This window comes from Periophthalmus magnuspinnatus, chromosome 5 (assembly GCF_009829125.3).
Source record: "Periophthalmus magnuspinnatus isolate fPerMag1 chromosome 5, fPerMag1.2.pri, whole genome shotgun sequence".
NCBI lineage: Eukaryota > Metazoa > Chordata > Actinopteri > Gobiiformes > Gobiidae > Periophthalmus > Periophthalmus magnuspinnatus.
Window position 1 is genome coordinate 10,224,389 of NC_047130.1, and position 25,475 is coordinate 10,249,863.

General features: G+C 39.4%; 1 protein-coding gene and 1 non-coding gene across 2 annotated transcripts in view; both read left to right on the top strand.

Annotated features, from left to right (window-relative positions):
• Window positions 1-1,371: 1,371 nt before the first annotated feature.
• LOC129456250 (mucin-2-like) overlaps window positions 1,372-25,475 on the top strand; it is a 31,342-nt gene continuing 7,238 nt past the window's right edge. The window contains exon 1 of the mRNA XM_055221829.1: window positions 1,372-1,902. Within this exon, the coding sequence (XP_055077804.1) occupies window positions 1,372-1,902 (531 nt within the window). The remainder of the gene's footprint in view (window positions 1,903-25,475) is intronic.
• On the top strand, window positions 16,234-16,316 carry trnal-uaa (transfer RNA leucine (anticodon UAA)). The gene has a single exon. It is a non-coding gene; the product is annotated as a tRNA-Leu (tRNA).

A 25,475-nucleotide genomic window follows, 5' to 3' on the forward strand; every position in this document is an offset into this window, starting at 1 on the left:
ACCACCACTGATGCCCCAACAACATCAGCCACTCTAACAACCACTACAGCTGCCCCAACCACAACTACAGCTGCCCCAACAACCACCACTGATGCTCCAACAACATCAGCCGCTCTAACAACCACTACAGCTGCCCCAACCACAACTACAGCTGCCCCAACAACCACCACTGATGCTCCAACAACATCAGCCGCTCTAACAACCACTACAGCTGCCCCAACCACAACTACAGCTGCCCCAACAACCACCACTGATGCCCCAACAACATCAGCCACTCTAACAACCACTACAGCTGCCCCAACCACACCTACAGCTGCCCCAACAACCACCACTGATGCCCCAACAACATCAGCCACTCTAACAACCACTACAGCTGCCCCAACCACACCTACAGCTGCCCCACCAACCACCACTGATGCCCCAACCACAACTACAGTTGTCCCAACTACAACTGCTGCAACAGCCACCACTGCTGCCCCAATGGTAACAACAACAAACACAACAGTTGCCCCAACTACAACTGCTCCAAATACAACAACTACAGCTGCTCCACCAACCACCACTGATGCCCCAACAACATCAGCCACCCTAACAACCACTACAGCTGCCCCAACCACAACTACAGCTGCCCCAAAAACTACCACTGCTGCCCCAACACCCACCACTGTTGCCCCAATGGCAACAACAATGACAACTGCTGCCCCAACCACAACTACTGTTGCCGCAACCATAACTACAGCTGCCCCAAATACACCAACTATAGCTGCCCCGAATACACTACCTACAGCTGCCCCATATACACCACCTACAACTGCCCCAAATACACCACTTACAGCTGCCCCAACCACAACAACTACAACTGCCCCGAATACATTAACTACAGCTGCCCCAGAAAACACCACTACTGCCCCAACAACCACAACTGCTGCCCCAACCACAACTACAGCTGCCGGAACAACAGATGCCCCAACAACAACTACAGTTGTCCCAACTACAACTGTTGCAACAGCCACCACTGCTGCCCCAATGGTAACAACAACAAACACAACAGTTGCCCCAACTACAATTGCTCCAAATACAACAACTACAGCTGCTCCACCAACCACCACTGATGCCCCAACAACATTAGCCACCCTAACAACCACTACAGCTGCCCCAACCACAACTACAGCTGCCCCAAATACACCAAATACACCACTTACAGCTGCCCCAACCACAACAACTACAACTGCCCCAAAAAACATCACTACTGCCCCAACAACCACAACAGCTACCCTAAACACAACTACAGCTGCCGCAACAACAGATGCCCCAACAACAACTACAGTTGTCCCAACTACAACTGCTGCAACAGCCACCACTGCTGCCCCAATGGTAACAACAAAGACAACAGTTGCCCCAACTACAACTGCTCCAAATACAACAACTACAGCTGCTCCAAATACACCAACTACACCTGCTCCAAATACACCAACTACAGCTGCCCCAAAAACTACCACTGCTGCCCCAACACCCACCACTGTTGCCCCAATGGCAACAACAATGACAACTGCTGCCCCAACCACAACTACTGTTGCCGCAACCATAACTACAGCTGCCCCAAATACACCAACTATAGCTGCCCCGAATACACTACCTACAGCTGCCCCATATACACCACCTACAACTGCCCCAAATACACCACTTACAGCTGCCCCAACCACAACAACTACAACTGCCCCGAATACATTAACTACGGCTACCACAACAACTACAGCTGCCCCAGAAAACACCACTACTGCCCCAACAACCACAACTGCTGCCCCAACCACAACTACAGCTGCCGGAACAACAGATGCCCCAACAACAACTACAGTTGTCCCAACTACAACTGTTGCAACAGCCACCACTGCTGCCCCAATGGTAACAACAACAAACACAACAGTTGCCCCAACTACAACTGCTCCAAATACAACAACTACAGCTGCCCCAGAAAACACCATTACTGCCCCAACAACCACAACTGCTGCCCCAACCACAACTACAGCTGCCGGAACAACAGATGCCCCAACCACAACTACAGTTGTCCCAACTACAACTGCTCCAACAACCACCACAGCTGCCTCGATGGCAAAAAACATGACAATAATAATAGTAGTAATGATAATTATAATAATGCCTTACACTTGTAATGCTCTTTACAGGCTTGTCAAAGCCTCTCAAAGCGCTACACTATAGTCATTATTCATTCATTTCCACACTTGGTGATGGTAAGCTACTATTGTAGCCACAGCTGCCCTGGGGCAGACTCATGGAAGTGAGGCTGCCAATCTGCGCCATCGACCACCACCAATCATTCGTGCACATACCACTTTTATACTAGGCAATGTGGGTGAAGTGTCTTGCCTAAGGACACAACGACAGAACTTGGTCCAAGCAGAACTCGATCCTTCGGGTTGGGGGACCAACACTCTAACCACTGAGCCACTGTCGCCCCTAAACTGCCCTGATGGCAACAACCACAACAACTGCCTCAACAACCACCACTGCTGCCCCAATGGTAACAACCGCAACAGTGAATAAAAAATCTTAAAAAGCTTCCTTATTTATTTATTTGATAGGGACAGTGATTATTAATGAACATCTGTAATTACAGTGTAAATTACAATGTTGTACAGTTATTGACAAAGTGGTAAGAGCATGGTAAGGGCATTATGTGTGGTCTTGACAGCAAACACCAGACAGTAGCCATAGTGTAAAATAATAAAGATTCTGTGATGTTTTGACAAGTTTGCAAAGTTTTGTGTGTGTATGTGTGTTGTGTGTTGTAATTATGACCATTAAGTAATATTCACATTTTTATATAGCACTTTTCCACCTTCTAGTCACTTAAAGCCACTCGTCCATTCACACACACTGGGGTCGAGGAGGGTTGAGTGTTTTGCCCAAGGACACAACAACAATCACATTCATCTGTTGGAGCTGTAATCACATTACTCATCTGTGGGACAGTGGATGTGACCTCTCTACCAAAGATGTTTACGTCTAGAGCAGGATTCAAACAGGCAGCCTTTGGATCGGTGGACACATTTTCTACCAACTGAGCTACTGTTGGGATAAAAAAATAAAATAAAGAGCTACAGCACTGTTCTGTACAATACAATGACTGTTATTGTGTATAGTGCAGCACATGAACAGGATAAACAGCACACACAATGACTGCAGTGTATTATATCAGAGATGTATTCATATGATGTTACAGTATTACACATGATTACCACGAATAACATATGTACAGAGCTGACAGCAGCAGAAGGAAAGACCTGCAGAATCTCTCTATCCCACAGTGAGGTACTATTACTATTATTAAAGGGCCTATCTGTGTTATAATGTTGTTTCCTCATCAAAAACATACCTGGAGTTGTGTTTTGCTTCATTCACACATGCCCTGCATATTTAGCCTATGTTTTTAACTCTAATAGAAAACACTCAATTCCACCTTGTGATGTCATCAAGTAATAATACAAGACGCGCTCCACTGTGTTTTTAAACTCCATACCCCTTCACTCATTAATAGTTCTTTGCTTCTCGCTGCACCAGAGTATATTGCGGGATAGGATATCGTAGAGTAAAGCAGTTCAACGGAGGCTTGAAAATAACTGTTACCTTTATAATTACCACTTAATGACATCACAAGGTGGAAAAGAGCATTTTGAGCTTTGGAGATATGGACAGCTCAACAATGCAGGATTACTCAGACATGTGTGAATTAAACAAAACACAACTCCAGTTATGTTTATGATGAGGTAACAACATTACAACATGACATAAGGCTCATAGGAGTCCATTTTGATAATAGTAATAGTAGTTCTTTGAGTTGCAATGTGTTTCTGTAAGATTTCCCTGTGCATATGGTTTAAAAACTAGTGTTGAGGACTTATCTGCTTCACTTAGCATCTGTTCATTACCTGTGGAGCAAAATGTAACTACTTACCTAGGGAGGTTCTTATTTGCTGGAAGTGTATAAAAGCAATCTGTTGAAGTCATTCGAGGAGAACATGAGTGTATTTCTGTTCGTCCTTAGTTTGGTTAAATGGTGTTGCATTTTTATATAGTGCTTTACATCAAGGAACCACTCACCCATTAACATACTTGTATACACAGACACTGGGGGCACGGTGGGTTAAGTGTCTTGCCTAAGGACACAGCAACAACTTTCATCTGTGGGAGCTCGAATCGCATCCTAATCCACTTGACCAGCACATTTGATATTTTCTTATATCCCCTCTCTAAAGGAACCCTAAAGATGACCTATGTGTCTCCTCAGTTATACAGTAAACATGTTCAAATCAAACATGGCTCTTACTCGTAATAGCTGTAATGCTGATTTATTCTTAATTACAAACACACTGAACATAAGTGTCACATTCACAAAGTTGTTCTTAATTTTATTAATTTTTTTGTTCACTCAAAGCCGAAGCTTGAACTCGAAAACTTTGGTCAGAATGTTACCTATGAACATGGTAAAAACCCCTCAAATCATATGAAAAGTACTTTTCAGTCCTGTTCAAAATGTAGTGGAGTAGAAAGTACAGATACCTCCTCGCAAATGTAGTGAAGTAAAAGTAAAAAGTATCCACTTAAAAATGTGCTTAACTAAAGTGCAGATAACCTAAAAGGTATACTACTTTACTACTTGTACATCATTACGTTCCACCATTCCCATATAGTGAGACAAACGCGTATATATGCTTTATTCATGGGTTTCAGCTTCCTGTATATGCAAAATTTTGAGGACTTTTTCCTATTCAAACGATATATGTTATTTTAATGTATCACTATGGCAACGATCCTAATATTTCATCATTCCCATGGCTATGCAGGTTAAGGCACTGGCAATTGAGGTACCTTTTTAAAACAGTAAGAGCGCAGGGTATACTTAGTTCCTTTAATGCCTTCAGTGAGTCATCATCACTAAAAGTAACATTCTGTAATCCATTTGACATGGCTGCTGTATTGAAATGTCCTCCTTCTACCTGCTCTGTCCCTGTGTACTGTGGTGCAGGTGCAGAGTGGCCCTCCTCACGTGCGTCCTCTCTGCTGTTTATAGAGCCGGGATACATTCATAAAGGTGACATTGTGTTGTCTTTGAGCTCTCCCCCAGGCCTTTGCGTGTTTCATATAACGGTTTGATTTGATCATCCTTCGCTGGCCGCCCTATCTCTCTTCCACCCTCACGTGCCACCGCTGTGAGAGTGGGCCATGTTGTTTAGTCATTAGGCCCGTGTGAAATGTCTGACCTACTTTTGCAGTAATGTATATTCTTGGGTGATTTTTTTATGCATTTATACCACGATCAGGTGCGTCTATTTGAACTGAAATCACGTATGGTCATAATCACAGTTCAAAGGTAACATGGAGCAAATAAGATCTGGCAATGTTAAAGCCACAGTATGAAACTTTGAAACTACGAAACTCCACAGACCTGACTCTTGGAAATGGTGTTCCTTTGGCTATAATCTTCCACAGTATGGCATAAAACATATCTATGGCCTTGGAGAATGTTCCAAAGTAATGTTTTGACTTTCTATTTCCATGGAATCAGCCAAAATCAGCCAAGAAATGATCATTTTGTGTTTTGTAATAGGCCTAGATGGAGATTTTATTTTGATTTTTTTTTTTTCCTGGAATATTTCACAGTATGGCATTAAAAACATGCATTTATTCAATTTGCTGCAAAAAAAAAAAAAAAAAAAAAAGACTTGTGAGACCCCAAATTTCCACCAAAGCAGTAATTAATTAATTTTTTAGCATGAAAGACAGGAAGTAAGCACGTGGTATTACAATAAACGTCCAATGCCCTTTCAAAATAAGTCTCTAAAAACACTAAAAACTCCCATAAACAACGTGTGTCGCATCCAGGACCACAGGGAATGACTCGTGTTGGACTACGAAAAGCTTATAGTCCTGGGGGATAAATACACACACTTTACAACATCAAACAGCAACTTTACAAGGGAAACTTATAAAGGGAAAGGCACATGGAACAGACACTGAAACTTAGATGCTAAGTAGGCTAATTAATGCGAGCACCACAGACACGGCTCGTTATTGCTTCAAAACATCAAACTCTTGCCAACTTTTGTATAGTTTTAAAAAGTAATACATCAACAATGAATATGTAAGGAATATAAAAGAGTTTGGAGGTTAAATGTGAGAATATACAGAGGGGTACAGAGAGATACAGGAGCAGGTGTGGTGTAAATGCTTTTAAATATATGGACATTTGCAGCTTTGCCTACATTACATGTCGCTGTAGCTCTAGGTGTAAATTCCAAGTGAGCAGGGTCATATCTCCATAGATCTGACGTGTAACTTAACTTGATGGTGTCGCCTGCTGCTTATATCCATGAAGGTAGATATATTTACTACCATACTGCGGAACATTCTACACATAACAATAACATTAGCAGTAACCATAGACTGTATATATAAGTGGACATAGCTAACCTGCTAGCCACCGCATTCCAAATAGGAAGTGATGTCCAAACTGCGGCCCAGGGGCTAAATGCGGCCCTCAGACCAGTTTTTATTGGCCCTCAGATCTCCTGCTGAAACGGCCCAATTGATCATAAGCAGCACTTTTGACAGCAAATTATACTATTTCTACCACTATAACCTCAAACATCATATTGCATTATGATACAAACCTAAAATGAATGTGTTTCTAGTCTTATTAATATACAGCCGCTCAGTCAAAGCTGTTTATAAAGCACCGTACTTCACTGATCACCGGTCTGTGGCCCTTTGCTTCGAATATATTTTGAGACGTGGCCCTAGATAAAAAAAAGTTTGGGCACCTCTGAAATAGTGAGCATGGACACGCTTCCAGCACCGCTGACTGACTCCAATTCACTTTACAATTTACCTGGTATTTTTATTTCACTATTGTGTTCGTAAATCAAGATATGAACATTAACAACAGACAAATCAGCTACTTTTTTCAGTGTTGCTCCTGCCAGCGTTAGCAACAAGTTTGATTGACAGCTTGGCTAAGTACCCACTTCCTGCTAAACCAGCGGTGTGGGCGAGAAGGGGCATTACCAGATTGGCTCTTTGGTTGCTATGATACTCGCGGTCGTAATTCCAAATATAGCACTTGGCTCCAAATTCTGTTAACATTGATGAGCTTCATTTGATTGGAGCTCATCAGTCAGTTATCAACAATTAGAAAACCTTTTATGAACAATTTTTCTTTTACCAATTTCCAATTATAACTCAGTACTTGCTCGTAAACAGCTAGCAAAGTACTTCAGCAATTCCAGTCCAAACACTACAAAAAACTGAAATTTCACTACAATAGTTAAAGGTAATACATTGTAGATGAATGACCACTCTCTTGAGCCATACATGTGTACATAGGTTGTATTGGAAAAACCTTAGTTAATTGTGTGTTGTAGATTGAACCATACTTGCTCCCGGGGGGATGCTGGTTCGATTCCCGCCTCTGCCTCTTCATCAGTCTTCAATAGTAAATAATGATTGTATAAAGTGGAAGTGCATACAACTCAGAGTGCATTAGGGCGTGGTATTCATACATTTATTGTCAGAGCACAGGCCAATAGGATTACGGGCTGGAAAGTGATTATTGATTTGTGTGGTGCAACATTTATACATACGGCTCCACACAGGTATAGATCTGCTCTCAGACCACTGCAACGCAAAAAATGTGGAATATAACCCTCATCAATTTATTTCTCACCTTTGAAGTCTTGCTTTTCTTTCTTATGTCTTACTAAAGATAGATAGATAGACAGACAGACAGACAGACAGAGAGACAGGCAGATAGATAGATAGATAGATAGATAGATAGATAGATAGATAGATAGATAGATAGATAGATAGATAGATAGATAAATAGATAAATAGATAGATAGATAGATAGATAGATAGATAGATAGATAGATAGATAGATAGATAGATAGATAGATAGATAGATAGATAGATAGATAGACAGACAGACAGACAGATGGACGAATGGATGGATGGATAGATAGATAGACAGACAGATGGAGCGATAGATAGATTGATAGATGATGGATAGATAAGTAGATAGATAGATAGATAGATAGATAGATAGATAGATAGATAGATAGATAGATAGACAGACAGACAGATGGACGAATAGATAGATAGACAGACAGATAGACAGACAGACAGACAGACAGATGGACGAATAGATAGATAGACAGACAGATAGACAGACAGACAGACAGATGGACGAATAGATAGATAGACAGACAGATAGACAGACAGACAGACAGACAGACGGACGAATAGACAGACAGACAGACAGACAGACAGACAGACAGATAGATAGATAGATAGATAGATAGATAGATAGACAGACAGACAGATGGACGAATAGATAGATAGACAGACAGATAGACAGACAGACAGACAGACAGATGGACGAATAGATAGATAGACAGACAGATAGACAGACAGACAGACAGACAGATGGACGAATAGATAGATAGACAGACAGATAGACAGACAGACAGACAGACAGACAGACGGACGAATAGACAGACAGACAGACAGACAGACAGACAGACAGACAGACAGACAGACAGACAGATAGATAGATAGATAGATAGATAGATAGATAGATAGATAGATAGATAGATAGATAGATAGATAGACAGACAGATAGATAGACAGACAGACAGACAGACAGACGGAGCGATAGATAGATGGATAGATAGACAGACGAACGGATGGATGGATAGATAGATAGACAATCCAACTCCCATAAATGGTGTCTTTCGGCAAGACACTTAACCCGCCTTGTCCCTGTGTACCCTGGTGTATGAATGTGTGTGTGAATGGGTGAGTGGTTCCTTGACGTAAACCGTTTCAGTGTCTTGAAGGGGGAAAATTTGAAAAGGTGACCATTAACCATTTACCAATGTACAACGGTATAACATGGTCGTACAAGGTATCTACATTTGTGGTGCACACTACTTTAAACTTGTATTTCGATGTACTAATACTACTGTTAATAATAATACCAGTAAAATGCATTATACATTGTTGCTCGGACTCAAGGACACGACTGTATGTTCCTGTGGCTCTGTCGTTGCATGAGAGCTCACGGAGATAACTGTCTGCTGACCAAAAGATCCTCCTACACACACACACACACCCCGACACACACCGACACACACACACACAGACATTCACATATGCAGACACACACACACACAGATACAAACAGACACAAACACAGACACACACACGTGCAGACACACAGACATACGCATACAGACACACACACGCAGTCATACACACACACAGACACACACAGACATACGCACACACATACATACACACCCCGACATACACACAGACACACACAGACACACACTCAAGAACTGTAAACATACATATCTCAGGCCTCTTTCCGTAGAGTCTGTTGCTTCATTGTTCACTTTTTCTGTGTGAAACTCATGAAACCTTCTGGTTTTATGTTTCAGACTCTTGGTCCTCTTTGACATTTACACCAGAAACAAGCATCCTTACAGTAGAAACAGAAATCTCTGTCTGTTTTTTACAATCTCAAACCAAAAATGATGAAACACTCACTGCAATCTTTACGAACATTTTTTACAGTGCATTCCTGTCTACACACTTCCCCCGTCTGTCACGCTAACCCACAGTGAGCTGCTGCTTTATAGAGCCATCTCTGCTCCAAACGCCCATTATTTGACCATACACCACACTCTGCACACTTCAGCAGCTCATCCCTCTTCTCCTGCCAGTGCTTCTCTCCTCTCCCATCCATCTCCTCCACTACAGCCCTGCTTCGGTACTATATACAGACCAGAGCGGAGTCCACGCACGACACCGGGACCCCAGTAAGTCCGGACTTATTTATAGTCCTCAGGTGGGACTGGACCAGGGCAATCGGTCTCCTGTCACGAACCGAGGTCCACACGGCTCCACATGTCAGATTACATAAGAGCAGAAGAGCCCCATCAGCAGGAAAGGTGCCGGCAAGTTTGATTAAGTGTATTGGGAAGTGTATTTCAAAGCGTGGGGTAGATGGGAGGTTTTTTTTTTTCTTTTTTTTTTTTTTCATTACCCACAGCCGCCCTGGGGTAGAGTGGCAATAACGTGGCTGCTGTTTTGTGACATCAACTACATATGCATTCATAAAAAAGCATTCATAGTGACTGTTTCATTTTTTAAGTTAATGTTTGTTATTAACTGAATTCACTTCATCCATAAGTTTAATTGAGTTAATACACACTTGAAATACATTTTTAGCGGGTTCAAAATTTGATGTAAAAAAGATGATGTTAAGTGCAAAAGTATATATTTATTTTAGACAATGATCTCAAGCAGCTTGTAAACCCAGAAGCCCATTGAACCGTAGAACTGATAGGCCCCGCGTCTTTATGGCATTTCACTGTAACAAGCATCAGATTTTCATTTACGTGTTTTTATTGTTGAAAATCTTACATGGAAAGGCAAGGAAAGTTTATTTGTACAGCACAATTCGTTCACAAAGTAATTCAAAGTGCTTTACAGAATAAGAAAGACATTAAAATCACAATTCAAAGAAGTTAGAACTTAAATAATCATCAAAAAATACCATTAAAAGAGAAGATTCAAGAATAAAACCCTTTCAGTCAAATGCACAGCTAAACAGAACTGTTTAAAGCCTGGATTTAAATATTGTCAAAGTAGAGACCTGTCTCACATCTTCAGGAAGACTTCAGGAAATGTACAGAGCAGTGGGTGGAGATAAGTGGTAGGGCAAGGTGAAAATAAAGTTGATTTTACAATGTTTCCTTCAAGATTTTTCCCCTTGTTTGTGCTGTAAAAACACAATGATTACCAGAAGATGTATACCAGTACACCAGTTTTGAAAGCTGAAGACGGACAAAACATGCAGTACTAAAAATATGGTAACAAAACAAAACACAGCTCTAGGTATGTTATTGATAAGGAAACACCATTACCACACACTCCAAAAAAAAAAAATCCATAATGTACAGCCCTTAAAGGTCCTACATTATTCAAAATTGACAAATGTGAATGTGTGTTTTGTTTCTTTCAAAAATGCTCTGTTCCACCTTGTGATGTCATGAATTTGTACTTTTAAAGTGCACAGCTACATTTACATTTTGTTGCGTAGAGACTGGCCATTCCAGGGCCGAATTTATCCATTTGATTCTAGTGAAGGTGTATGAAGGTTAAAAACCACATGACATCACAAGGTGGGACAGAGTGTTTTCATTTTGAGAGCAGCAGACATCCTAAATATGCAGGGTTAGTGTGTTAATGAAACAAAACACAACTCCAGGTATGTAACATCATTTGAAAAAATAAAAAATAAACAGAGTAATATGGGCCGTTTAAATGCTAGCTTGTGTGCATTTTAGATATAGGAACAATATAACTCTAAACTATATCCTATGTACTGTCTCATGCTATAGGGATCTCTCTTCTGCATCTCGTGGCTGTTCTGTTTCCTGTAAGTCCTGTTTAAAATGTGCATAGCGTCCAGCAGCTAGTATTTAGCTTAGCGTCCTCTGGGTTCCGTCACCTCTTTACTGCAGCTCATAATTCAGTCTGTGTAAATCATTTTCTCACGTATACATCCCAGGCAGCGGCAGACTTCTTCAATAAACACAGTGCTCATAGCGTGTGTTCGACTGGAGGTCACTGAGAGCATATACGTAAAGTACAAAAACTGCTATGGAATGTGTTTGGGTGACATTGGTTCTGGTTTCTATTACTTAAAAGTGCTCTGTCTGATTTGTACTGTCTTAAAAACGTGAAAAACAGAAGTTCAAAGTTATTCCTCACTTATTTCATGCATTCCGACCATCCAATTACTCACCCTGATGAGTTTGTAAGTGTTTTTCACAATTTTCAGAACAAGAGACAATAAAACACTTTCTAATTAGATGTAGACACAGTGGACATAGTTTGATCTCAAGAGCTTCTTATTCAATACATCTGTTCTGAGGCGAGATATGTTGTGTGCATTTTTGCTGTAAAACATGTGAAAAATGTGATTATAGGGCCTTTAAATTGGACAGTAGTAGATGAAGTACTCAATTTTGGTACTCAAGTAAAAGTACAGATACAGAAGAAAACAGTTACTCAAGTAAAAGTATCACATAAAAAAATCTAATAAAGTAAAAGTTTTAAAGTACCTGTTTTAAAAATTTACTTTAAGAGAAAAAATTTAAAGTATTTCCCACAAGTGTAGTTAATTTGTTAAAGTGTTAAATATATTGATATTTATTTACAATGACACATATTTTGGTCAACAATAGCAAAATGAGTCAAAATTTTGTGTGTTTATTTTTGTTTGGTCAAAGCCAAACCTTGAACTTTGAACATTTAGTCAGGATGTTACCACGAACATGGTGAAAATAACCCCTCAAATCGAGATGAAAAGTACTTTTTACTTTTCAGTCCTGTTAAAAAATGTAGTGAAGTAGAAAGTACAGATACCTGCTCTCAAAGTAATGTACAGATACATAAATATTCTATTTAAGTGCAGTACTTTACTACTTGCACCTCGTTACCTTCCACCACTGAAAATGAGTGATTGATCCATGTTTTAAAATATACTCAACTTTTTGCCTAAGTACAAAGCAGTGAGCATGGCTGAGTAGGTTAAGTGTTGACTTTAAAAGACAGTTGAACTTGTCCCTCGTGGTTTCTAACACCACTCTTAGTGAGGCGTTGTTGAGCTTTGCATTCATATAATTCAATTGATGCAGCTTGTTACTGTTTGCCTTGATACATCTCAGACAAATTTGTGGTTCCTTATTAGCTCAAGATACCTTTAACTATAATCACCTTGGTTGACTTTAGGTTTGGAGTTGAAACTGTTTTCCATTTGTCAAAGAAGTGTGATAGACAAAGCTTCCTATTTGAAACCTTTTGTTACAACTGCCAGCCTGATTAGTTAGTACTTTACAAATAGGATACTTTCAAACACTGACGTTACTTTATCATGCCTTTGTGTACTGGAATTCCACTTTGAAGAAATATGTAAAACAAGCATCACTAGAAGTGATGGCCAGGATGGCTGAATAGTTAATGTGTGGAACTTGACATCCAGTGGACAGTAGTCCTCCTGGGTTTGAACTCCACTGCTGATAGACTTTAATTATAAAACGTTTAAAAGACAAAAGAAACCTGCTTTACTCCAATTGAACATTTTAATAGTGGTCCAGGCTTTGATGAAAGAGATTTGTGATTTGTCTATAAAGTCCACAGACATAACTGATCACTTGTGTTTCATAACTTTACTCATTTGTTCCAATGCTCTCCAGTTGGAGATGTCCTTCGTGGTTTCAAACCCTACTCCTGTGAAGGCTTTGCTGAGCTTTGAATTCATATAATTCATCTCATGCAGCTTGTCACTGTTTGTTTAAGTTGAGGTTGCCTGGCAAATCCAGGACGATCTCTCTTTGTATTTTTTATACAGATTGATCCCTACATCCCCACATCAAGTCTCAAGTCAAACGTGATTGTGCAATCAGATCAGATCAGGGTTTTTTTGGGGTTTGTTTCAGGGACACATGTGAAATGAAGGAGCTCATTGGTCACCTACGATTTACAAATAAAATAAAATGTATTTCACCTCAGATTAACAGAGTTTAGTGCATGTTTTTAACTGTCTACCTCGGATGATTCTACTTAAAGTGGTCTAAACTACAGGTTTAGCAGTTTTTGTGTGGAATAAGATGGAATGTTTTGTTGTTTATGGAAGAATATATTTCTTCAAAAATTGCAGCTTTTATAATTTGCTGATTGGATTCAATTATGATTAGTCTTGCTCTACCACCTATCTTGTTATTTAGCACTTCACACATAAATGACTTGATAGAGAATTTGCATTTCTGTGCTGTGCCAGCCCCACACTGATAGTTCAGTCCTTGTTATCTTAACCTATGTCAGAGATATAATACTCCCTACAATGGAAGCATATCCAGACTGTCAGTGTCTTGAGGGTTCGTGTCTCCAGGTGCTGGGTTCTGTGCTGATGTAAACTTCTCCTGTGTTAGAATTCCAGGCTTTTGTTTCTTCGTACAACTCTCTGGTTTGTACGATCTATTCTACAACACAACTTTCTGAGCCATATCTGTATCTATGCACATTTTGACATCTCGTCATGTCCTGAAGACTTGTATTCCTGTTTCCTACCAGAAGCTCCAGTTGTGCCCTGACCTCCTCTGTCAGTGCAACACCCATGCATCTTTGACCTTTCCGACTCAAATGCCATCTCCACACAGGACTCGGCGCATTCGAATTCTGAACAGCTCCTGACATTAAGGAGGGGACAGATCTGCTGGCCTTATGTAACTGTACCAAAGATGAGTGCTTAAAATCTGAGAAACAGCGGTGATATTAGCGAGCGCACCTGTCTTTACTCTGCATCTGTTCACTGCACTTACATAAGTCTTGTTGTCCTACATGTGAATAAGAAGATTTGGGATTTTCTAGGACTAACTCTCTTGTTTTTGTTTGTTACTTTCTTAAAGGTGCTTTACGTAACTTTTCCGGTGGAGACTGTGCTAACTGCTAAATGTTGCTTTGCCTGATATGTTCCACAGTATTGCATTTAAGTTATCATTATAGTATGCGTTCCTTATGGCTAAAAATGCCATTTATAAGTTGAAAAACATGCATTCATACTATGAGCGGGTTCGCATTTCCACATATCTGATCTGTGTCTTTGTCTGGTTGAATCCTATCAAGTTTCCATGGAGATCAATAAGTTACATGCCACCAGAAAAGTTACACAGTTCATCTTTTAAAGTACATATGACAGGTTAAAAAAAAAGAAAGTACATGCAGTTAAATGTGTGAAATAATACTTTCAGTGCCATTACTGAGGTAAGCACAAAAACATGATTATTGCATTGTATTAACTCTATAGTGTCGGATGCTATCGTCGCCAATAGACTTGTAGTTGTAGACTTTTAATTACCGTAACTCCGCAACCAATTGTGCTATCGTGTAAATTCAACCGGCGTCTCAAAGCAGAGGCATGAGGCTCTTTAAATATGTTACTGTCATTACGGTAATGTGCTTATTTTGTCCCTCGAAGATGACCAATCAGAGCGAAGGTGCTTCTTCTAGTCAGTTATTTCATGCATCAAAGGAAAAATAAGGATAGGTACCTGTAAAATAGAGGAAGTTGTGTGAAAAAAGGCAGTACATGCTGATACTTCCTTTAACATGATTTTTATGGCAAAAAAAAAGTCTAGGCGAACTATGATGGTCTATAATGTGCTCAGTCTTTAAAGAGCCTCATGCCGACGCAGTAGGGTTAAACTGTGTATCTTTCCATTGATGTAGGGATCAGCGATATTCAGACGATTTCCATAGATATCATTATTTGACCGATATTGAAAATTTAGCAGAAATTTGGCACCAATATTTTTTTCTGCACTGTCTCTGTGTTTGTGTGGCTGTTTGTCCAGATACAGATATTGGCTAAAAAAATAATATCTGACCATCCCTGCCATAGTTTATTTTTATGTACCAGGATGGCCGAGTAGTTAAAGTGTTGGATTTAAGACCCAGTTTATAGTAGTCCTTGGAGGTTCAAAACTCACTTTCCTTACTTACACACACTTCTGAAAACAGTTATTTTTAAGCTACTCATAAATTGATATCAGAAATGACTGCCAACATTAACCACAAAGGGCCATATTATCATTCAGAATGCTTATAACATGTATGTCTGTGAAAACTATGTACACATTTAGCCCTGCGACAGCTTGTTCATTTAGGCCAAAGTTTTAGGGCAGTTTATTCAAAAAGTAGGTCATGGAGTTTTGATGAGCTCTCACACGCAGTACTTTCTAATCTCCCTCCATCTGCACTCAGCAAATCCTGCACTTCCTCTTTCTGCCTGCACCTGTGAATGTGACGCACAGCCCGCATAGAACTCACAAGGTCATTTAAGGAGCAATATTCTGCTTTATGGATTTTTTTACAGGGTTTAAGTATGTTCAAATCCCTCAAACACATATCTGGAGTTGCTGTTTCATTCGTGCATGTTTGAGTAAACCTACATGTCGATGCTACTAGTTCTAGTTGTCCATTCTTGCCAAGTGTGACAGTGGCTGACTCAGTGGCAAATATATTGAGTCTGCTAAACTTTGAAAGATAAAACCAACATGCTAGACTGAATTCATGCTCCTTGTGACCAGGATGGCCGAGTGGTTAAGGCGTTGGACTTAAGATCCAATGGGCAATAGTCCACGTGGGTTCGAACCCCACTCCTGGTATTCTGATATGGGGTGCTCCTTCTTGACTTGATTTTCCATTAGTTGTATAGAGAGTAAAAGGCTTGTGAATGGGTTTTCCTTTTTTTTTTTTTTTATTTTAGCTCAAGTAGAACTAAGTAACTTTCAGCAATAGAGCTCCCCCTGCAGCTCCCTTATGAGAATACACTGACTCAAACGTGCTTGTGTTCTTTTCTTCTCTTTTTGTTTTTCTTAAAATAAAGCAGTGTCATTATAAAAAATCATATAATGTTGTCAAATATAAAAAAGAACTGTCTTCAGATCAAGTCAGCCATATTGTAAGGCTGGTTTTCCGCACAGACACAGCAGAAGGAGACTATGGATGCTTCAAATGCCCTGAAAATACATATTTAACCATCACAGGGATTTACAAAGATGTTTAATATGGTCAAAATGTTACCTTGTTCTGTTTTTAAAATGTACATTTTCATGTTTCTTCTGTCATTTTGGTGTAATTACACCTCTGTCTGAGTTTTGTTCTCAGCACATGTTTTGGAGTCTGCAGTGTATAGATCAGGAAATGATTATTTAATCATTGAATTAATTGATTATTTCATCAATATTTAATCAATTATGTCACAAACACGGCTCAGGGTTCAGGCAAAATGGAGTCCTTCAAAATGAATAAACACCTTTAAACATATTGATGCAATGTGAAAATATCCGGGTTTAGTGCTAAATGGTGCCGGCGCACAGGTGCTTTGCTGGGAGTGCAGTGAGCCGGAGACAGAGGCTGTAGGCGGGTCTCATGCAGGTGCTGTGCTACAAGCCAGACACATGCACGACCAGAGGCACTCCCCAGTTGCACCAGCACACAGAAAAACAATTAAACACACAGACATAAGGGGACAGCCAAGATGGAGCTGTGACAGTTAGTTGTTATTAATTCATTGACTCGTTTGAGCTCTGGTTTGAAGTTAAACTGTGTGTCGATGTGCATATTGTACATGCATAATATATTTGCAAACTGTATAAGAGAAACAGGAAATCATAGAAGTAGCATTTTAATTACTTTTTGTCTTTGGAAGTCATGTTTTACAATATTAAATTATATGATAAAAATACATCAAGCTGGTAAGTCACTGCCTCATCTTTGTTTGAAGGGAAGAGTTAACTACACTCAAACTAACGCACTCTAGTTTTGTTTTGTTTTGATTCAGATTTCCATTAGCTACTGAAAAAGTATTGCTATTCTTCCTGTGGTCTATATCTGCATCGACAAGAGAGTAGTAGTTAATGAAGTACTCAGTTTTGTTACTTACCATCATATGAAAAAATCTATAAAAATCTAGTACAAGTAAAGTATTTAAGTACCTATTTCAAAATGTACTTTAAGAGCAAAAAGTAAAAGTATTTCACACATGTTGTTCATTTGTTAAAGTGGAAATGTAGTGATATTGATTAAAAATGAGACAGATTTTGGTCAGCAGTAACAAAACAAATCAACTTCTACATTTTTTTATGAATTTTGTGTACAGTATTTATTTTTTGTTTGCTCAAAACCGAAGCTTGAACTCGGAACATTTAGTCAGGATGTTACCACGAACATGGTAAAAATAATCCCTCAAATCATATGAAAAGTACTTTTTACTTTCCAGTCCAGTTCAAGAATGTAGTGGAGGAAAAAGTACAGATACAGCTCTCAGTTGTAATGAAGTAAAAGTTAAAAGTACATAAGTAAAGTACAAACACCTAAAAATTTTACTTAAGTCCAGTACTTTACCACTGAACAAAAGCCAGACATCACAGAAGATTTAAAAAAATATACAAGTAATAATACAAAATACAATCATAGTAATAGCTCTACATTTGTGAAATTAGTTTTGATTAGTGATTGCATAATTCAATAGTTCCAAGTGTTTTGTTGCCGTTGTTTTTACAGTAACTTGAAACTTACCTTGAAAAACATTACTTCTTACTGTGAAGGGTCACCTCCCCACAGATCTGACCTGTAACATGGCCTGATGGTATTATGTGCTTGTCTCCATGGAGACAGATGAGTTTAAAGTGGGTGTGTTTCACTTCTATGCAGTATTAAGTGCAACACATAACATATTCATCACCGTGTTACCTTTTATTGTTTTGAAAATGTTATATTCACCCAAAACATTGCATTGACATGTTTAATACATTTTATTTTCATTTTTTAAGCTTTTGTGTATTGATTTTGAGCAGTGGACTGAATCGTACCACTAACTGTAAGGAGGGTTAAAAAAAAAAAAAAAAAAAAAAAGGCCTGGGAGAGATCACTAGATTACTCAAACATGCATGGATGACATTTAAAACCTCTTCAGTCAGGTTTTTAATGAGGGAATGACATGATAACATGGTAGAGAGCTCCAAAATTTAATTCCACCCTTTGGAACATGGCAATAACCTCTCCATGGAAACAAGCAGGTGGCAGACTCTCCACCTGAAATGTTACATAGTGCACCTTTAAATTATACAAAGGAAGAGTGGGTTTTAATCAGAAAATGGTAAATGCAACTTATCGCTACCCATAAACAAGATAATTCTTCCACCTCTTTACGTCTAGTTTCATATTTTTAATAAACGACTCACAATTTTCTGCTCTTACATAATAATAACTCATAAGTGTCCCTGTGGTGTCAGACAAGTGTTAGCTGTGCGTGATCCATCTGTTTCTCTATGGGACGTTTCTCTATTCCTCCTCCAATCTCAGCGCCTACCGGATCCGTCCCACTCCAGCACATTACCCAGGAGGCCGCGGGGGACCATATACAGTGAAAGCATTCGTCCAGTGAGCGTGATTATGATGTATGTTGCCTATGTAGTGTGTAGTGTGTGTACCTGGAAGTAGAGGTCAGTAATGAGGGAGTAGCATCCCAGATTTATGGTGATTGGAAAGTATTGATTCTCTAATCCATTGGGCATGACATCCATTGACAATTCAAACAAACATTAAAACCAAATAGGAAACATGGGTGTACTAGTTAGTTTAAAGAGCCTATACTATAACACTATTTTCTGATCTATGTTATAATGTTGTTTCCTCATCACAAACAGACCTGGAGTTGTGTTTTGTTTCATTTACACATGTTTAACACAAACTTTGTATATTTAGGCTGAGTTTTTCTCTCAAACTGAAAACACTTTGTTCCACCGTGTGATGTCATGTGGCAATACTGGATGTTCTCCACTGTGTTCATAAACTCCATACACCTTCACTAGAATCATTTGGAGAATTTCAGCCCCAGAATTGCCGATCACGACTGAACTAAAGATAACAGGAAGTTGTTAAAACTACTGCTTCATAAGGTCGAACAGAGCATTTTGAGGTTTGAAGATATAGTCTTTATTAGACAGTAGCTCAGTTGGTAGAGGGTTTGTCCACTGATCCAAAGGGTGGCAGTTCAAATCCCACTCTTGACATAAACATCATTAGTTGAGCAGTCAGATCCACTGATCCCAAGGTTGGTGATGTAATTCCAGCTCCCACAGATGAATGCTGTTGTTGTGTCCTTGGGCAAGACACTTAATCCACCACACACCCAGTGTATGGGTTCACTAATAGGTGAGTGGTTCCTTGCTTTGAGGATCTTGACGGTGTAAAAGCACTATATGTGACCCTTTACTAATAATAAAGTGTTACTCAAACGTGTGAGTGAAACAAACACTGCAACTCCAGGTATGTGTTTGATGAGGTAACAGCATTACAACATGGGTTAAAGCTTGCAAGAGTCAATTTTGTGTAATATAGGACCTTTAAAGTTCTATATTATTGCACATTATTTATGACATTGCATGAAGATTAAAGGACACACACTAAGCAAAACTGACTTTTGTATAATGTTGAACAAAAAATACCAAATACAGAGCTGGGATTGTTAGACCCTTGTTCGTGATTATAGTCGTGTCACTATAAAAGGCCTTGTACCAGATTTTTCCCATGTATTTGAGCAAAATTTGTCTTGCCCCAGTACAGACATATTGTATAAGCAGGTCTTGCGGTCAAAATAAGTCAGCTGTGTACTGTCTATAGCTAGTTAGAAAGCATTTTATTGTCAGACAATCAGGGAGTGCACGTTAACATGCTAGTTGTTGTTAGCTTTACCGACATGGCAAGATTTGTAAAAAGTAATAATTTGGATGCCCAGAATGCATAAGGTAAGTGAGGAATAACTTTGGACCATTGCAAACTTTTTTTAAATGAACTAGTTCTGTTTTTAATCACTGAATTTGTTTGTTGACATGCATGTAATACTGTACATCACAAACCCAGAGATCCATCACAGGACTCTTTCTGTGCATTTCCACGCTAATATTGTGCTCACTACAAACACATGGGTATATTAGCATGATGGCAAAATGGATTTCACAGGCTTTTTTCATCGTTCATGTCTATTGCTGTCAGCAGAGGGAGATTTAACACAAATCTAATTGAGAAAGGGAGTATTTTACTTCTAAGGGGTGTTAACTGCAAACACACTTTTAGATCACCATGTTACCTTTTATTGTGTTGAAAATGCTATATTCACCAAAACAATGTATTAACATGTTTTATAAGTTTCACTTTCATTTTTGGTACTCTGACATCCCGCTAATAAAACTGCTGCACATCGCATCAGGTTTGTGAAGTTGTTGTGTACAATTTTTTGTCATGTTTTTGTATATTTATGGAGGATTGCCACATGGAGGACGTAGGCTGATCTTACAGGAGGATCTGAAAAAGGCCCGGGAGAGATCGCAAAATTACTCAAACATCTAAAACCTCTTCAGGCATGTTTTTGATGAGCAAACGTTATAACATTGTTGAAAGCTCAATTTTGTTTAATAAAATACAAATGTGACCAAAGCGTGTTTACAAGCCCCAGAAACAAAAATAAAGCTACTTTGAATTGAAATGATGCATGTGTGTGTAGAACAAGTCACACAAACCCCTTTATGATAAACTGCTTTTATAATAGCTACTCTACAACTATTTAGCCTTAATAAAGCATGAGGAGAGACAGTTTAATTAAGGATTATTCAGGTACTGTAACTAGCCTACTTAATTAAAGGGTTAGGGTACAGTAGATACAGTAGTTGGTAGCTACCGCAGACTGTATAAATAAGTGGACAAAGTGAGTGTGACGTCACCCAGAGCATTCATCTCCAGTCAAATGAAGCTCATTGGGGCTAAACTAAACTAAAGAACCAATCCGGAGAGAGACTGTTGAAGGTAACATCCCCTCCCACCCTCGCCGCTGGTTTTTCTGTTTTTAATGTTCATAACTTGATTCACAGACAAAATGGTGAAATAAAAACAACAGGATCATGTAGAGCGACTTAATGCGAACATTTTAAGACCAAAATGATAAGGCTCACTGTAGACAGAGTTACAGAGAGAGGGGGGACAATCTTTCTTTTTTCTTTTCTTTTTCTTTTTTATTGTGATATTAGAGACAATACAAAATAAAAAAAAAGACGTGAGACATTGTGTGTGTGTGGGGGGGGGGGTGTCGGGGGTGTGCGTGTGTGTGGGTAGGTAAGTAATAAAATAGAAAAAAGAAAATGAAGGAAATAAGAGGGAAAAGGCAGAACATTAAAAAAGAGAGAGACAGGTTAAGTAATTTAGTGAGGTTTCAATTTTTTATTTATTTATTTGTTTTTTCTTTTTTGTTAAATAAGGTCAGTACAGTCAAGGGCAGCGAGCCTTCATCCTGGTCACACCTTGACCTTGAAGGGGGTGCTGACCAGGATGGCTCGATTATGAGGCAGCCCTTTGACCTGAAAGGGAGTTGGTTTGTCTCATCTGTCAAGCAGGCCAGGCAATTTATTCTTTTTTTTTTTTTCCCCTCCTTCCCTCCCTTTTCTCCTCTTCCTGTCTCCCTCTCCACTTGAAGTAAAAGAAAAAAAAGAAGAAAGAAAATTACTGATTCAGATAAGGGTGAGTTGTTTTCATAATATAATAACTGGTCATTTGAAATAATAATACATTACAAAAAATTTAAGAAAAAGTGAGAAGTTGATTGTGGTGTGGGTGACATGAGTAGTGAAGGGTGTGGGATAGATTTTATGTGGGTTGGTGTAGAATTTTTTTTATTCATTATTATCACAACAACATTTTGTATTGAATCAGTTGTAAATTTGTGGATGTCATGGTGTAAATGTTTTGGCAGATCTGAGACCAAGAGAAGGCATCGGGAGCAACTATCAGGTCCTGTTCCCATTTGGCCATGGTGAGATGAAGAGATGTATCCAATTTTGCGATTATTTGATGGGTTTTTGAGAGTTGTTTTTTTGTCTTTAGGTTTAGAAGATCAGCGTTACGTTGTGGAAGGTCCAGGTTTTAGCTGCATAAAACTGAAACGCTGATTCCCCATGTTTAGTCCTGACTCTAGGCACCAACAGGAGGCCGGTCGCTGAAGTCCTCAGAGTGTGAGATGGTTCGTATGGCACTAACATGTCAGAGATGTACTTTGGCGCTGGGCCATGGAGAGACTTCACAAGCAGAGCTGCTTTAAAGTCTTTTCTCTGAGCCACAGGAGCCAGTGCAGAGACCTGAGCACAGGACTTATGGGCTCGTACTTCCTGGTTCTAGTCAGGACCCAAATAGCAGCGTTCTGGATGTACTGTAGCTGTCTTAATGCTCGTTTGGAGAGGCCAGTGAGCAAGAAGGAATTGTTTGTCTGAAACCCATGAATAGACTTTTAAAAACTAACCAAAACACTAAAGTAGCTCCACGGATTACCACAAAATGAGGTATACCAATGACGGGCAAACTGTAAGACATTATGCTATTTATTCATTTACCTATCTCCCACTCTTACAGACATTAAATATACTGAAATCTTTTCCTGATACTAAAACATGAAGTTGGAGGACATGTTGAGAATCTACTCCTCTTCACCTGTGGTAGTGGTCGTAATGTACTGGCTGATGGTACTTCTCTGGATTCAGTTCAATGTTTCTCCCACGTCCACCCGTCCGCAGTCCTCCATCAGGCTGACACACTTTTAATCAATAGCACATGGAACCATAACTCAAGATGGCGACACAAACAGCTCCGGGAAGTCACCAAGTATGACAAAAGTGCACAACAACTCATACAGAACTAGTTCATTTTAAACGGTTTGAGGCGGTCCAAAATTATTCCAACTGCGATGAGTTTATATGCGCTTTTCACAACTCTAATATGACTTTTAGCTAAATAAAAATACCAGGATAATGTAGAGCGAGTTAATACGAACATTTTAAGACGAAAATGACGGCGTTACGGAGAGAGGGGCAAATTGGAGTAAGGGTTGTCTTCATCAACCCTGACCCTCTCTCTGACATTATGCCATCTCCTACCAACATGAACGTGAACTGAAGAATGATTTTAAAATGATCATTATGTCATTATGCATGTCAGGATCCTCTTGTTTTACCTTCTGCTGTTTTCCCTGTTGTCTCCCTCTCCCTTCTGTGTTGCCTGTCCTTTCACCTGGGTGTCGGCTTACCTGATCTGACAGCTGGCTCACCTGGATCCAGTGTCCCTCATTACTTCCTGGTTTTTCATCTCGTCCTTGTCAGTTTGTTGTGGATGCTACTCCTGCCACAAAACAAGTTAACTTTATACTACAATTGCTTCTTTTGTCCCAGGTGCCTCTTATGTGGGTGTAGAAGGTCCACGAAGTAGCATAATTTGACTAAAACTTAAGTAAGGCTTTGTATCTGACGTTTAGTTCCTTTAGTTCAGGAAAATGCACTTTGCAGATGCAGTGTGCTAATTGAAAAAATAAAAAACTATTCCAGACTGTTGAGTATCTGTTATGGTGCAACATTAGAGGGAGAAAAGGAAAGTCGTCAGAGCTAAACTGTTCAAGTTGCCTGCCTGCTAGCCAGCCCAACACCTACCTGCACCTCTGGACCCCCAGCCTGATAAACAGTTGTGTGCTGGTTTTGGGACCTAAGTAAAACCTTGACAATCATATATTTTAGTGGCCAAACCTCCTTGTCAAAGTCAGATCTCAGAAACTAAGCAGGGTTAGGGTGGGTTAGTACTTGGATGGGAGACAGCTTGAAATACTAGGTGCCAGTGTGCGGTGTGTGTTGGGGTGTGTGGAGGTGTGTGTTGTGTTTGGAGGAGCCGATGGTGCAGATTGGCAGCCTCGCTTCTGTCAGTCTACCCCAGGACAGCTGTGGCTACAATAGCACAAGTGTAGAGTGAACGAATAGTGCTCTGTAAAGCGTCTTTGAGTGTCTGTACCAATCAAATGCATTATTAATAACTTTTGCGTACAAACTTATACTGTCACTATTTCTTCACATGAATTACAGGGACAAAACAAAATGAAGAAGAGGACAAACTGCATCACTGAATGACATTTTTTCTTCAGATAATGCTCTTCTCTGAAACCAAATGACTCATGGTAAAGTGGATGAGACACTTCCTCCACGTAAGTTATAACAATCCAACTAAATGGCACTTTTCCATTATATACATCCATTAGGGCTTCACCATATTGGAACATTTTTCTGACGTGCATTATGGCTGTTAAGAACTGAGATATCGATATTTAGCAATAGTTATACTTTTTGGCTCTATGATTAAAGTGCATTTGACAGATTCATATTTTTTGGCAAGTCAAGTAGCAGTTTGTGGAAGAAAGTTGAGAAGAAAAGTACAAAATCGCAAAGTAGTGCTGAGTTCTAAAAAGGAGTACCTTTGTCTATGTCATCACGTCCATCTAAAACAGACAAGGAAGACATTTTTCTGACAGATTAAACATTCATTTAACAAACTAAAAAGTACTGTCATTTACCTATTAGTTTAATCATAAGTATTGTGCAATTTAGACCATTGTTTTGCCTTTGTTCACATAATGGTTGCTAGGTAACAGGTATCTGCTGCTCATGTCCAACCAGGAAGTAAAATCATAAACCACCAAAATTTGTATTTTTTTTTTCTTTAATATAATGATACTAACTGTGTTTCAGTGACATGTGTAGTCTAACCTGTCATAGTCACTTGAAGTTAAAATGAATTTTAAAAGTGGCATGCTTTAAATTACTAGTGAAACTGTTCAAATTAGTGATGGGACAGTATGCAGCTTTCTGGAGCTGGCATGTCTCCTGTATATTTCCATGGAAATACAAAAGTTAAAACCATACTTCAGAATATTTTCCATGCAGATGGATACGTTTTATGGTATA